The 14,941-nt window shown below is 52.2% G+C and overlaps 6 protein-coding genes across 6 annotated transcripts; 3 read left to right on the plus strand and 3 right to left on the minus strand.

The window, feature by feature from the left end:
• Nucleotides 1-437: 437 nt before the first annotated feature.
• Nucleotides 438-2,165, minus strand: NCS57_01148800 (MFS domain-containing protein; the record flags this gene model as incomplete). The annotated part of the gene is made up of 3 exons (XM_053061203.1): nucleotides 438-1,395; nucleotides 1,446-1,701; nucleotides 1,757-2,165. The coding sequence occupies 3 exons, from the start codon at nucleotides 2,163-2,165 to the stop codon at nucleotides 438-440; spliced, it is 1,623 nt and encodes a 540-aa protein (XP_052909589.1).
• Nucleotides 2,166-3,167: 1,002 nt separating this feature from the next.
• NCS57_01148900 (uncharacterized protein) lies at nucleotides 3,168-4,126 on the plus strand (the record flags this gene model as incomplete). Its single annotated transcript, XM_053061204.1, has 2 exons — nucleotides 3,168-3,429; nucleotides 3,492-4,126. 2 exons carry the CDS (start codon nucleotides 3,168-3,170, stop codon nucleotides 4,124-4,126), a joined length of 897 nt encoding a protein of 298 aa, XP_052909590.1.
• Nucleotides 4,127-4,298: 172 nt separating this feature from the next.
• Nucleotides 4,299-5,410, minus strand: NCS57_01149000 (uncharacterized protein; the record flags this gene model as incomplete). Its single annotated transcript, XM_053061205.1, has 3 exons — nucleotides 4,299-4,708; nucleotides 4,771-4,996; nucleotides 5,075-5,410. 3 exons carry the CDS (start codon nucleotides 5,408-5,410, stop codon nucleotides 4,299-4,301), a joined length of 972 nt encoding a protein of 323 aa, XP_052909591.1.
• Nucleotides 5,411-6,843: 1,433 nt separating this feature from the next.
• NCS57_01149100 (EamA domain-containing protein) lies at nucleotides 6,844-8,323 on the plus strand (the record flags this gene model as incomplete). The annotated part of the gene is made up of 4 exons (XM_053061206.1): nucleotides 6,844-7,089; nucleotides 7,141-7,902; nucleotides 7,952-7,993; nucleotides 8,051-8,323. 4 exons carry the CDS (start codon nucleotides 6,844-6,846, stop codon nucleotides 8,321-8,323), a joined length of 1,323 nt encoding a protein of 440 aa, XP_052909592.1.
• A 1,288-nt stretch (nucleotides 8,324-9,611) lies between these two features.
• NCS57_01149200 (uncharacterized protein) lies at nucleotides 9,612-11,054 on the plus strand (the record flags this gene model as incomplete). The annotated part of the gene is made up of 1 exon (XM_053061207.1): nucleotides 9,612-11,054. The coding sequence occupies one exon, from the start codon at nucleotides 9,612-9,614 to the stop codon at nucleotides 11,052-11,054; it is 1,443 nt and encodes a 480-aa protein (XP_052909593.1).
• Nucleotides 11,055-11,595: 541 nt separating this feature from the next.
• On the minus strand, nucleotides 11,596-13,899 carry NCS57_01149300 (uncharacterized protein; the record flags this gene model as incomplete). Its single annotated transcript, XM_053061208.1, has 3 exons — nucleotides 11,596-13,176; nucleotides 13,228-13,329; nucleotides 13,384-13,899. 3 exons carry the CDS (start codon nucleotides 13,897-13,899, stop codon nucleotides 11,596-11,598), a joined length of 2,199 nt encoding a protein of 732 aa, XP_052909594.1.
• Nucleotides 13,900-14,941: the final 1,042 nt, after the last annotated feature.

Below are 14,941 nucleotides of genomic sequence, written 5' to 3' on the forward strand. Positions count from 1 at the left end.
AAAAAGGGTCGAAAGATTGGGAATTTGAGGTGAAAGATTGAACCCAATGGGACGGAACGGAGGTTGCATTTGCAGGGCAGGGATCTTTAAAGATCTGCCTGTCGACATGCAGCCATCAGCTAATCAGCTGCAATAGAGTGACGAGTCCTTTCTGCGGAACGCGTAAAAAGTTCCCCTCCTAAAGATAATGCGCATGTTTATCCTTGGTCGGTTTGCGAGAGGAAGCGACAAAAGTTCCTCTTGAACCCATTTCTGGAAGGTGGGTGATAAGCGAAGGCAGCCCGTATTCTTTGCTAAAAACCACGGGCAATTGTCTAACAGACGTCTATGTGGGTATCCAAAATGTAATTATAAGTAAATGTCTCCCGTGCCAATGCGCCTGATACTCTATATCGGAAGCAATCAATTGTCGAGTTGTACTTCTCTTGGCTCGAGTTCTATTGAAGCCGCAGAGGAGCGTCTGGCATGTAGTCTTCCGCATCATCTTCATCAGTATCTCCCGGGTCTTCTCGTGAATGCTTCCTAGGTGGCTTAACAAATAACAGGGCAACCCAAGCAAGCGTACAGAGAAAGCCAATGTAATACCACGGCAAGCCCATCCAAAATCCCTTTCGCTTCAGGCCTTGATCGAAACACCAAGCCAGAACCGGACCTGCAATAAAAGACCCTATCACCTCGATCATCCCTATCAAAGCATATAATCGAGAAGTAAATTCTGGTGGAACGTAGTGCGTCACAGTTGCACGTGCAAGAGGACTATCCGCGGCACCGAATGTTCCAAGGAAGAGACCAAACAGGAACAAGACGATATTATGACTCATGCCTTGGAAGAAAGCTGCAAAGGCCAGGATACCGGTTGACACGCGCGTCAAGAATAGGTCCTTGCCGAAAGGTGTCATTCGAAAGCGAGGTGATACAAGAATGTCGGCAATCTTGGGCAGACCGCCAAGGATAATGAGGTTGAGGATTCCCAGAGGAGATAGCAGAATGCTGACCTCGGCCAGCTTCCACCCGAAGTGCTTGCTGATATACTGACCCATGATTGTCATGTAAGCCGCGAACCGAGCATTCTGGATGAAAAAGGTGACGAGGATCATGACGACGCTGAGGTTCTTGAGCATATTTAATGAGTGGATGAGTTCGTTGAGTCCGTGAGTCATGTGCTGTTTGAAGGTGGTCGGCGTGGCTCTTTCGGCTTGAGCTTTCTGATTCTTAAGGTTGACAGTCAGAGTCTCTGGGAGAAGGATGAGAGTGACCAAGACGACCGGTACCGTGGTCATGACGAGATAGATGGGAACCCATGGACCGTATTTTTGCATGAGAAGACCTGAAATAACAGGTCCAGTGATTCCACCAGCAGTTGAACCAAAGGTAAGCCAGAGGAAGTGCTTCGCTCTAGACTCTAATCAGCACAACTATTGAGATGAGTCCAGAGTATGACTTACTTGTCCTGTTCAGTGCTCACATCGGCTGCCACCGCATAGAGAGTATTCAGCATGACCGGGATGCCACCTCCAAAAAGCTGAAACACACATCCACAGAGGAGGATATATGGATTCTGACGCAGGGCATCCTGGCTCGACTTGAGAGCCGTAGGGCCAAAGAGGAAGCTCACTGCGACGCCAGAGTATGAAAAAAGCAGCGTTGGCTTCCGACCAATCTTGTCAGACATCATTCCATAGGGAAAGGCAACCATCAGGCCTAAGTTGTTAATTAGATGCCGAAGCCGCAGCCTTTTTGTTGAGGAGGCACATACCAACGATGGAGGATAAAAGGCTGTTCCAGCCATAAAAGTACCCCAGCCTAGCCTGTACCTCATCGACCTTGCACTTCATCTCATCAATGATCTCCGAAGACGTGTCCTGATAGTGAACATGGCACATCATGTCCTCCAGGATACGCGCAAAGGGTAAAAACAAGAGCATGCCGCTCAGGACGACGGAGAACTTGATGAGGGCAACTAGTATGACGATGCGCCGCGGCGAGTGGATGCCCCATCGCGAGAACCGATAGTTAGGGGTCGGCTCCGTGTGGGAATGAAGGCTGCTGACATCGCTGGCGGCATCGTCATGGATCCCGGGCGACTCTAGATCCAGCAGAGGCACATCTGGGGCATATTCGGGCTCAGGTTCCAGCTCGACGGCTGGTGTTTGATACGGTGGCATCCTGGGAGACCGGGGCGAGACAAGGGAGTGACGTTTTCGTTAAGGAGCGGCTTAGTCCATAGATTTTGGGGGCGACGCCCTGAAAAAGTTTTGTGCGGTGCACAGAGAAGAAGAAAAGTAACAGGATGAAATAGATTGAAGATGACGGACAAGAAAGGAAGGGAGAAAAAAGAGATGGGAGGCTGAGTCGTGCATCAAGACAATGAGAAGCTAAGCTCGCGCCTCAAAATGGTTACTAAGCCCCAAAGCTTTGAAGTTGATTTGAACGATTAGCGTGTCCGGATTTAGCTCTCAGGGTGACAATTCAGAGGCTTAGCCCTGAAAGCCAGGGGTAGAGAACGCGTTCAGGACCCTTGTCTTCCGTGCATAGGGCTTGCCCAGGCTTCCAATGTTACAGTAGACGCCACAGAGACACGCAAGCTGAGGACCTCGTGAGACGGCATCATGTTTGATGGGTGCGTAACCTCTCATGAGTTGACGTTTTGTGAAGTCACTGATCTTGTCAGTACTGCAGTTCAAAGACGAGATTTTTCCATCAATGGCAAAGATACCAAGTCAGTCGCTGATGCAATGCCAAGGCGCATAGCTCAAGCAACAGAACAATACTATCTGCTGTGCCAATGTTGGCTTGGCTGTCTTCCTTGTGCTACCCCAGACCTTGGCCAGTTTGTCAAGGAGCAATATCCCGGGTTCTGTCCATGTACCCTTGCTTGATAGATCTAAATAGCCATTCATGTGTAATGCATGGGCCTGATGAAAGGATTACGGTGCATATCATCAATCAATCTTGATCCACAAAGTCACTCTTCCCGCGTCTCGGCCGTCAGCGGCGGAGGGGCCGTCACCACCCGATCTACCCCACCCCCGCACGCCGTTCCCTCCGTCCATCTTCGGTTCTAGCCCTGTACCTTCTTCCATCCCGAGTTGTGACAACCCATTGAGCTACAAGAACTTGGACAGACACTTTTACTTTTCGTTTGTGAGACCCCTTACACCGCAGCCATGTCTTCAACTCCTCTTCGCATCGGCTTCGTGCCAGAGCACTTCTCGACTCCCCTCTATTTTGCTCAGAAGCACTTTGGTCTCGATGCCACTCTGATTCCCTTTCCTTCCGGCACTGGCCACATGGTCACTGCCATCCGCGCCGGAGAGATTGACGTTGCTATTGGTTTGACTGAGGGCTGGATTGCCGGTCTTGGCAAGGAGGGTGTTGAGGGCGATGGCGGATACCGTCTGGTTGGCACCTATGTTGAAACTCCCCTCTGTAAGTCACTTCGACATTGCATCTCTAGCTAAGAATATGAGAGCAACCACTCACTCCCCTAGGCTGGGCCATCTCCACGGGAGCAAAGCGTCCCGAGATTACATCCGTCGGCTCTCTCAGCGGCCGCAAGATCGGTGTCTCCCGGATCGGCTCCGGCAGCTACGTGATGGGCTTCGTCCTCGCTGACCAGCAAGGCTGGCTCACCCCCGGCGCAGCAGAGAAGCCCTTCTCCGAGACGGTGGTGCTCAATAACTTTGAGAACCTCCGCAACGCTGTCAACAGCGGCGAGGCCGACTTCTTCATGTGGGAGCACTTCACCTCCAAGAAGTTCTACGACTCTGGAGAGATCCGTCGCGTCGGCGAGATCTATACCCCCTGGAGCAGCTGGAAGATTGTCGCCTCCACGAAGCTGACCCAGGGTGGCCTGGACGCCCGTGTGAGCGACCTCTTTGGGAAGCTGGACCAGGGCATTGCCCACTTCAACGCCAACCAGGAGGAGGCTGTCGCCTACATCTCGAGCAGCCTGGGTTACACCGAGCCTGATGCTCGCGAGTGGCTCAAGACGGTCAAGTTCCCGACCAAGACTGAAGGTGTGGCGGATGAGGTGGTCCAGAACTGTGTTTCCATCTTGAGAAAGGCTGGAGTTCTCGCCAAGGGCAAGGGCATGGAACCTGAAACCATGGTTTTCAAGTCATGAGTCGTGTAGTCACAGAAATGTAAGAAAAGCATGCTAAGAATGCATCAGAGTCGATTTCAAAAGCCTGGAGTCTAACAAATCTTGTCCGTCCGTCCCGTCTCTGCCACCTTATCCCTTGGCCTCACAGTTACTGCCACCTGATCCTCTTCTAGGCCTTTGCTCATAACCATTTTTATGAGGTTCTCGCTCCGTTTGCAACCTTTTCTGAAAGCTTTTTGCAAAAGTGCCTCAGTTGGTTGCAGCCTGGTCTGTCCCCATCGACTCGAATGTTGACTTCGACTTGACGGAGGAGGGTGAGCAGAGTCTCGACGCATCCCGCATACGAACTGGGGCTTATAAACCAGGGGAGATGTTGCCTTAGCTCCTCCAGAAGAACATTGGCGGGAATATCCTTGCATTCGTCGCATGGCCACATGTCCAACAGCATGTCGGAACGTTCAGTGTCCATAAGGTCAAGTTCGTCACGGTTAAGATCTGTAAGTGCGTTTGGAAAGTCCTGGGGAATAGGTCGGTGATAGAGGATGCGAAGAGCTTCGAAAATTCTTTCGATGTAACCGCGGCGCATGGTTAAGACTTCTTCACCTATTCATGCACCTTTTGTCAGCTTAATAGTAGGGATGCTCAGGTATGTGTCGGCTACTCACTCATTAGGTCAAGACTCTGCACAAAATCCCATTCTCGGTCGCTCAAGTCACCCCGTAGTTTTTCAGGGACATGTGTCTCCGCAGAGCCACAGAAGAGGCTCACCAGATCACGACATTGTTTTGTAAGGTTTGGAAGCTCCCATCTTTGTGCCACAATCGCCAGCAGTGGCCACTCATGCACTCGATTCAAGGAACCAGCCGCCTGGATTATGGCGTCGATCATGGTCTGTATCGTGTTTCTCGGGAGGAACAACCTTGTCCCAGCGATCTGTGCTGTGATCTCCTAGACCAATGCTTCTCTGACAAAAGTAAAGATCGGACTGCCAAGCCAGATGTACAGCTCCGTCATGTAGAATAACACTCGAGGGTTGATGGCTCCTGGCGCATGATCGAATATATCATCTTCACCGTTGAGCATGCTGCGGATTGAGGTAAAGGCCAACTGTTCATCTTGGCCGTAAGGGTCCATGCCATCCAGACGAATGTTTCCCCCCAAGTCTACGTCCAAGATCTCGGGTCCTCTTGGGCATGCCTTTCGCAGACGGGTCATCGGGAATATGTAAGTGAGAGGATAATCATGAAGGTCGCTCGTAAACGACAGAGAAATCTCGTCTGGATCATTTGATTCTGGATGCGCCATTCTTGCGGAAGTGTTGAAAAGTGATGCCTATCCGTGCTGATCTTGTCAGAGGGTACCGAGATGACTGAGTAAAGCAGACAAATGTGATGGGGTCGATATTGATCTTGGTAGTAGCTGATGAAGCTCGTGGTATCGTTTGTTGAAAGAGGAAACTACCAACAGATGATGAATAGAGAGAGGCTGTATTTGGGGACGTAGGTAGGTATCTGCTGTTGGTAGATAACATCCATCCATTGGAAGGCGCTTGTGTGATAGGTTCAGGTTGGAAGCATCAGCCGTCGACATGAGTAGATAGGTACCTACCCTATCCCACAGAGGAAAAGGTAAATACCTCTAGCTACCTACCCAGGTAGGAAAGTATTGTGGAGGTGAGACGCTGTGTTATTCTACTCCTTCCTATGAAGCTACATGTGACCGCACTTGCCTAGATGATGGGATTCGTACAACCTGAAGATTTCAAAGTTCTGGTGATGCATTGACTCGCACTAGACAAGGCTTGCACTTGCTCGGCATGTGGAACGGAGATATCCATCCTCAGGATCAAACACTCTAAGGTGATGGGCGGCCATGGCGACTTACTTGTGATTCATCATAGGGGTTAGATCTTACTTGGTACACCAACTCGGATATTTGGCATCCGCCCTAGAAGAGCTATACCAGCCGAATTTAGTCTCATCAGTAACTCACTCTGTTGGTTTATTGGCAGTTTGGATCCATTGTCATTTCAACAGCCGCCTTCTTCTTGTACCATAACCCAAGGCAAATTGGAGCTTTTAGATGGCCTTTCCCCAGTATTCTTTTTATTCTCATGGTGGGATGTAAGCGATGCATGAGCGTGAAATAACTCTCCTCGGGTAGCCAAATTGGTGTCTTAAAATATCTATCTTCTCTTGATCATGAATTGAATTGAGCGTGGCACGTTATCAAAGTTCATGCAGAGTTCAAGCATTGTGGACTTGATCGTACCTCTCCACAACGGCTGTCAAGATAAGCTAGGGAAAATATCCATTGGTACAGCATGAATAATGTCCCACCTTAAACGAATTACCTCGCGTGAAGCTGTCTCTAATTCAGGTCCCCGGTACCGGATCAAACCCTGTGTTATCGCAAGCGACTCATGTGCAGACTTACCAGATCGGGTTCGGCGGGGGGGCGCGGCACGGGAAGGGATGGAAGGTCTTTAATCATCTCCCCGCCTCGAGTGGTTGCGTGCTCACGACCCTGACATTTCACCAGTTTCCGTCCCACGGCAAGATCTTTTGATCCTTTCACTCTTCCCAGTGTTGAGTCGAGCTTCAAACCTCGGTGCTCCCCGCTGACGACGCGCCGAGCCGATATCGCCAACCAAACGTCATCGCTTATCGCGATCCCGGCCGAGATTACGCACAAACGGTCCGGGGTAATCTCGACGTCGTCGCGACAAGACATTCAGGATGTCGCGGCCTGAGTCGACGCGATCGGGGGAGGGCACATACGCACGCGAACGACAGCACGTACACGACGAGACAGACGATGTGGCAGTTCCGACGAGTCCCCTACTCGAACCGAGGTCAACGTCCCCGACCGGCTATGGATTGAGGGCAAAGCTAGGGTTGGGCGGAGTTGCTCGGAGGACGGTGGGCTTCGCGCTGTTGATGCTGACGGTGTTTCTCTGGACGCTTTACAACTTTATCGCCAGTGTACGCGACCTGCTGACTTCCCCCGACATCCGGTGCTAATCACTGTGGTAGTACATCTTTGCCGACCAAACCTACAACAAGCCGTTCTTTGTCGTATACGTCAATACCTCGATATTTGCCATCTCGTTGGCACCCAAATTTCTTCGATATCTGAGGAGGACTGGTTTCCGTGGATTGCGACATGATGCGACTCAGCTATGGGCGGACTACAAGCAGGGTACGACTCGGACAAAGACGCTGCGCGAGGACGAAGACGAGGGAGCCGGCGAACGTTTGATATCGGAGGGCTATGGCAGCGCAGAGAACACAAAGACGGACGAGAAGCTGGGACTTCACGAAACCGCGGTTCTAAGTTTCGAGTTCTGCATGCTCTGGTTCCTCGCCAACTACTTCTCCTCGGCCTGCCTGGAGTACACGAGCGTTGCCAGCGTCACGATTTTGACATCGACAAGTAGCGTGTGGACGCTCATCTTCTGCTCTTTCTTCGGAATCGAGCGCTTCTCGACACCGAAGCTTCTCGGTGTGGGAGCATCGCTCGCCGGTGTCATACTCATTTCTACTGTGGACATGTCTGGCACGAGTGACGAGGACCGGGGATCGTTCCCACACAAGACGACGGCACAGATTGCTATTGGTGACTCGATGGCGTTTCTGAGTGCGGTTATCTACGGCATATATGTGACGGTGATGAAGAGGAGGGTTCCCGATGAGGACAAGGTGGACATGCAGCTGTTCTTTGGGCTGGTTGGTGTGTTCAACTTGATACTCTTGTGGCCTCTTTTCTTCATCCTGCACTGGACAGGCTTGGAAACGGTAGGTCACATTCCATGCCCGCTGTCATATCTCACTAACTTGGCATCAGTTTGAACTTCCACCAGATGCTACAATCTGGGGTATCATTATTGTGAGTGCTCACTTGACTCTTCTATTTCAGGTCATCCTGCTAACCTGTCCTACCCAGTTCAATGCCGTGTCATCCTTCATCAGCGACATCTCGTGGGCACTGGCACTGCTCATGACCACACCGTTGGTGGTGACTGTGGGCCTGTCACTCACGATCCCGCTGTCCTTGATCGGCGAGATGCTGCAGTACAGCCGATACTCAAGCTTCACATATTGGGTAGGAGCAACGGTCGTGTTTGTTTCTTTTATTGTGGTGAGCCGCGAGAGTGATGATGCGGAGGACAGCAAGAAGAACGATGACTTGGAGAGGGCAGCCAGTGATGTGATGTAGGGCGTATGGAAGAGAAAGCACTTGGATGACTTTTACGACTTTACACTGTTTGGATTCTCAACACAGCAAGATACCGAGGCATGGGATATCAGGAGTTTTGGTTAGATGGCTATAAGTGGTGGAAAAGAGCGCGCGACCTCAGGGTCCCATTCAACATGCACGATCCAGACAACTCACCAACCAAGTGTTGATCGCACCAGGCCCGGGCGTTCTGGACCCTTGAAGTTATTCATAGCCTCAACCTCGGTCACATGGATCCTGCGATGATCTTGCCGAGACTTCGATCTCGGCGGGGACCGAGCGGGACCCTGGGCGGGAGATGTGCAACAGGGGTCACACGATAGTTGCCTCCGGGAAGCTTTCGCTACTACACGTGTAGATACAGCATATAAGTTGTATGTGTTATGTAGGTTGGCTTCAGGCAAGGCAATTTTACGAGTGCTGCATGAAGAGGTGTCACGGGCATGTGGACTGGAATTCACTGAGTCAGTGTTTGTCAGAACAGCCTTTAGTCAAAGAATCTAGACTGGAGAACCCAAGACGTGACTTCAGCCTTGTTTTGTAATTTACAGAAATGTATCTTGACAAATGTAGGGGCCTCCGGGTCTCGAACTCGAAATCTGTCTGCCTTTCTTATGCCTCTATGCGGCGCACGCCAGCAGAGCGATCCGCTGAGCGGGTCACGCACTTGGGGGACGGCGGGGCTGAAAGTGCGCCGGTCGTCGATGGGACACCAAAACCTCGATCTCGATGAAGCATTCCGGGCGGGCCTCTCTGTTACACGCCGGGGTCATGGGTCGTAGGGTCCTTTGCTGGTCCCTGAAGTTGGTGGCGGCAATGAGATCTATGGGATGGATGAAGCGAAGATAAGATCCATGGTGAATCGAAATAGGAAAAAAAGTTGCGGCGGCGAATCACACTCGAATTGGGAAGGAGGCGACATGTTGGGAACCTGGGAAGGACCAGGCCTCCATCGCACCTTCACTGATTGACAACGTTGAAAAAACAACGTCAAGGCCTTAAGCACCGTTAACCCCGAACCTTTCTTCTTCCGACATCATCCATCATTTCGACCTTTTTCACTCAACCTCGATCTCGATCTATCTCGTCCCTATTCTACTTCCTCAGATCGCCTCGCTCTCTCACATATAGTTCTCGCTCATTTCCTACCTATCATCTCTCAGAACCGCCCGTCAGCACTGCCTGCATAGTCTATTTCCACTGTGGTGCAACAACCATTTCCTGTGGCTAGGCGGCTCAAGCTGGCCGACGCCTTCATACGGCAAACATGACGTCGACTCATGATGTTCCCAACGATTCTCAGCCTCACCACAATCATGATCGTCCGTTAGCCGAGTCCATCGTTGCTGCCACCAGGGGCATCCACGCCAAGCTTAACAAGCTCATCATCGCTCGCCTGCCGCTCGCGCTTCCTCCCCGTGCTCAAGATCCTACTCTCTATATCTCGGGACTCCTCCACATCACACCCATCTACATGACCTTTGAGGCACTATGGCGCGATATCCTGGACTCTCCGGTCAATGACGTTGACGAGAAGGAAACCAACCCTCATGGCCCTGACACCACTCTCCCTGCCTCTGATGTACACAGGCTCTCGGGTTGCAACAGGATGCAGTCTCTCCTTCAGCATGTTTTCCTTCCTGGCCTGATGCGGTCTGATCGCCTCAAGGCAGATATCGCACATATAACAGGATGGTCAGACAGTCTCGTGGAAGATCAACTACGGTTTGTTGAACAGAGTGGACGTTTGGGAGATTTCATTCAGCACATCAAGAGATCAGTCCAACACCGGCCCCATGTTCTCCTGGCCTACTCCTATATCCTGTTTATGGCGCTCTTTGCTGGAGGTCGCTTCATTAGAGCTACCTTGGAGTCGGCAGGGGATGACTTTTGGAACCATCTACCTTCCCCCATCAAACCGACCTCTCTCCCTTGTCAGCAGAGCACGAGGCCAACTAAGCGAGCCAGCGGCCTATCTGACGAACAACTTCCCGACCATGACCATTATTGTCATGCTACACATACGATGCCCCTGAGGTTCTTCCATTTTCAGACACCCGAGGATGGCGAGGACCTAAAGCGCGAGTTTAAGCAACGTCTTTTGGATGCAGAGAAGAGGTTGACGGCCCGCGAGAAACAAGATATTGTCCAAGAGTCAGTCTGCATTTTTGAGAATATGACTCTCCTGATCCATCAACTTGACTCGGTTTGCGGCGACCCTGAACGGAAGGACAGCAGCAGCACAACATCTTCTCTCTTTGAGCTTGTCGACCAGTTCCATCCTTTCCGCTCTCGCATCAGGGACAGTGTGTCCATCACCAAGGAACGAAGCGCACGAACCTCGACGTTGTCATCGGATGGTGTTAGACAAGTATGGAAAAGCTGGGTAAACACGTCGGCTTCTTCCCCCTCTCAAGGCGAATTTGTCGCACCAACTGGGCACCCTGATGTTTCTAGGGCCGACAGTGGCGCTGCATCTTGTCCGGCCTCCAAGTCTATGAGATTTGAGAAGGCCCTCCCCAAGCCAACACGAACCCCCAGCGATCTAGCCAAGACTAAGCATGGCCTCCAAGAGTGCCTTAAGCTCGCGTCCCAGAGGTTTCAAAGCATGCATGTAATCAATTGGCTAATGCTGGCGGCCTTTTGTGCTCTTACATATGGAGTTCTCTTCTCTGCTAGACGAGGCGAGGACATGGCTCTGGACGCCTGATGCCTGACATTGATGTTGGCGACCTCATTCTGTCTGGCATTTTTTCTTTCTTTGTTTTCCTTTCTAAGTAATGAAGCACCCAGGATACCCATTTTGGGAGGAACACGCATGTCTACACAGGAGTTTGGCGGGGTTTCTTTGCCTTTGAGCACGCGCATACGATTGTACTCGATACCCATGGATACATGAACAAACCATACAATAGAAACAATTATGACCCTAGAGACAGCCAATACAGTACATACGGATGTTTAATCCCCAGACATTTCACGTTGATCAACAAGTAGGCTTCGCTGGAAATATCGTGTTATTCTAGATGTTGTGTTACATCTAGGTACTAACTCAAGTAACTAACACCTTCTCATGCTAATGGGTCCGTTTCTACTCCATTTCCGAGTCCGTCAAATCCAGGACTCTACCAAGAAGTATCTACCTATACTTGAAACGCCTTACAATGTGGTTGGGGTATCATAACAATGTAAAAAAAAAGGAAACAATGCCTGAAAGAGACTTGTCAAGAACACTCGCTCTCATCTTTCTCCTACTCTTCATCATCCTCGGCGTCCCAGTCGTCGCCCACGTCGGCCCAGCCTGCCATGTGACGCTCACCACCAAAGTCGCCAACCTGTCTGTAGTGTCGTGCGCGCTCGCCGTTCTCCTGCCACTGGCGCACAATGTAGTCATCAGAAGCGCTGACGAGCTTGCCGTCGTGGGTCCAGCTGATGTTGGTGACCTCGCTTGAGTGTCCATGGATGAGGGGCGTGCCAGTGCGGAAAATGGGGAACGAAGTCTCCGGGGCTGAGAAGGAGCGGGAGGGAGTGATGGCGGAGCCTGGAGAGTCGAGGACGTGGGCACGCTGATCACAGGCCGAGCGGAGATAGCGCTCATCGGTAGGGAAGAGCATAACGGATGAAGAGGTGCTTCCGACAGCGAGGAGGTCGGAACTGTGTGAGAGACCCTTCTGGCGGATGCTGCACTTGACGTAAAAGGTTCGGGCGGAGAACAAGTCGTGCTTAAAGCCGTAGAGGGGTCCGAGGCCCTCGACACCGGTTGGTCGACGCTTTGTAGCGAAATCCTCCAGTTCGGGGGCGTGACCGAGCATCAGATGAGCAGTGGAATATGCGTAAACGGTGTTGTCCTTGCAGACGGCGTACATGCGAGCAGCATCGTTGCTAAGAGCTAGAGAGGTAATGCCATAGGATCGCCAGGCGTGCGAGGTCGGCGCGCGGGTGGAAGCCAAGGGGGTGCTCTTCTCCTGGCGGCGAGGCTTGATATATCGGAGATCCCAGAGCTTGACGACAGCCTCAGCCTCAGAAGCCGAAAGGAGCAGGTGCTCACGGTCAGCGGGAAGCCATTGGATGGCGGTGACGGATGCGGTCGAGGTGTTGCCCGCCATGGTACGTTCATGAGTTCTATCGAGAATGTTGGCGGTGGCCGCGCGGAAGGGGTCGAGGTTTCTATCCCTCTCGACGACAACCCGGCGAGCCTTGGATTCGCTGGAACTAGAACGGGTAGAAAAGCTCTTGCTGCGGGCTTCGGGGCATCGCAGATCCCACAGGCGAATGCGTCCAGCCTTATCCGAGGTGGCCAAGACGTTGCCCGTGGTTTGTCCCTTCTGCCATGCGATTTGCCGTGTCGAGTCCCAGTGACCACCCTCAAGCTTGGCTGCAACGGTCTGTGTAATGGTGTCGATGATGACGCCTGATTCACCAGAAGCTGTTGCAAGGCGGAGGTCGTCCCTCGAGAAAGCCATGTCCCAGATAGCATTGTCGTGGACTTGGAAGTGAGCATCAACCTTGTCCTCAGCGGGATTGTCGGTTGAAGTCGTGTTGAAGAATCTCACGCAGCCTTCTTCATCACCAATGGCGGTTACCGGGGCACTGTTGGCGCTGGCAAGGCAGAATGGGATGGTGTTGCCAGGCCTGTCTCGGGCGACACACTCATGATAATCGGTGCTACGGCTGTGAAAGTTGGCCGTCTCGGAACGGATGTCATAAGCTGGGGTGTGAAGATATGTGTGGCCATTGGGATATCCGAACCCATGTTCGCGGTTGAGTAGTTGAGCTTCGAATCCTCGGTTGCCAAATTTCCTAATCGGTCTTGGTGCGTATCCTTCCAGTGCCTAAGCCATGATGTCAGTGACGCCGACAGAAATCTGGGAATGGTGACATACGTTATTGGGCTCTACCGCGTCAGCAGGGCTATGGAAACTGACAGAGCTTGTTTTTTTCTTCAATGCTTGAGCACCGCCACGGCTGGCTTTGAAGAAGTCGCTCTGATGGAGGGTTAGCAGGGATGAAGACGGTGTGAGGTTGGGACGCTTCCATACCAGAGTAGCTTTTCTACGGCTGTTGAGACTCTCTTGACTATCTTGAGCCTTTGTGGAAGTATCGGATAAGGTAACATCGTTCTCCTGGGATGCTTGGGCTGTGAGATTGAGTCGGAGTGGAGGCATGTTCTCAAGGTTGAGAGCAGGCCTCTTGAAGTCGGGCTCAGCCTGTCCGGCCTGAAGCTTCCGTTTCCTCGAGTCATCCTGTAATCGGCTGGTTGGAGACGGAGGAGAGATGGGATCGGATGCAATGGGGTCGCTAAAGAGAGATTGAGGCGAGAGAAATTGTCGGTGGTTGACGGCTGACGAGTCCAGGTTGCCAAGGATGCTCCTAGGTTTTGGCAGCTCTTCGGTTTGGGCTTGCCTCTGGTACCAGAAACGGGTGAAGCGTCGGGGGGTGATGGAAGGGTTTGCTTTTCGTCGAGACGACTGCGAAGGCGTCGGGAGGCCAGAGGCGGCGGCTGGTGAGGATGCCATGGCGGAGGAAGAGGACGCTGTAGCTCCGTGAGGCTCCATGACGCTCCTTTCGAACCAGGATTTTTGAGGTTATATATGGGATGGATGGAGTTGAGCTTTGATCTGGGCTTGTCACTCGGGTTGATAAAAATGGAAGTAATTAGAACAGAACATTTGGCCAACTCGGGGAAAAAAGATCCAAGCGAGACCTGGCTAGAGTTTCTGTTGCCGGGTTATAGCTAGGCGCGGGGAGGCCAAAAGGCCGGGGTTGGGAGGCGCAAAATGTGGATCGAAGACGCGGTCGCGAAGGACGCGGAGCGTGTAAATGGGCGCCGGTCTCGCGTAGAGAGGTCCGGGCGCACAGCCACACCATGGTCAGCCACATCTTGGCACACGACAGTGCGCTGTGGCTCGTGGGCAGGGCAACAAGCAACAAGGGGCGGCAGCGGCAGGTGGTGACGCTAGAGGAGGCCCGGGCGGGAGTTGGAAGCCGCATTGCCGCTACATCCCACGTCCCCCCCAACAGATGGACGGCACGCTGAAGACGGACGCCCGGGCCCCTGAGAGTTCCGGTTAAGCCAGGGCAAGGTCAAAGACATGCATCACGGCTTCACAGGGATTCAGTGGCGTGATGAGACAGAAGCCGTATACGAAATGAACCATGGCGATGGGGTATTTGAGTCACTGGAAGGAAAGTCTTCATTCCATGGATGACGAGAGAGCTGTCATTGTCAGACCAAGCAGACGGACGGGCTGTGAGATGCTCCACCCGTCGGCGGGCCACTCCCCCGGAAATCCCAACTGCAAGGGCCCATTCATCAGGTCCAATGGATCCGTTGGGCTCCCGTTGATGGATGTCGGCCCTTAAAAATGCAGCGGATTGGAGCGTTGCAGCCTCGTTATCTGATGATGCCATGGGGCTACGGACAACTGCTGCAGGAACCAGGCGAGCAAGCAAACACTGGGAATTAACATGGGCCGGTCTCAACCAGATATTTACCTTCAAGATAGACATTTTCTGACGCAACGTCTATAAACTTTAATCTATTTCGTCCATTTATCCCCTATCCCTCTCTACTACCCCCTATTTTTACCTCCCCTT

Source organism: Fusarium keratoplasticum, chromosome 9 (genome assembly GCF_025433545.1).
Source record: "Fusarium keratoplasticum isolate Fu6.1 chromosome 9, whole genome shotgun sequence".
Lineage (NCBI taxonomy): Eukaryota > Fungi > Ascomycota > Sordariomycetes > Hypocreales > Nectriaceae > Fusarium > Fusarium keratoplasticum.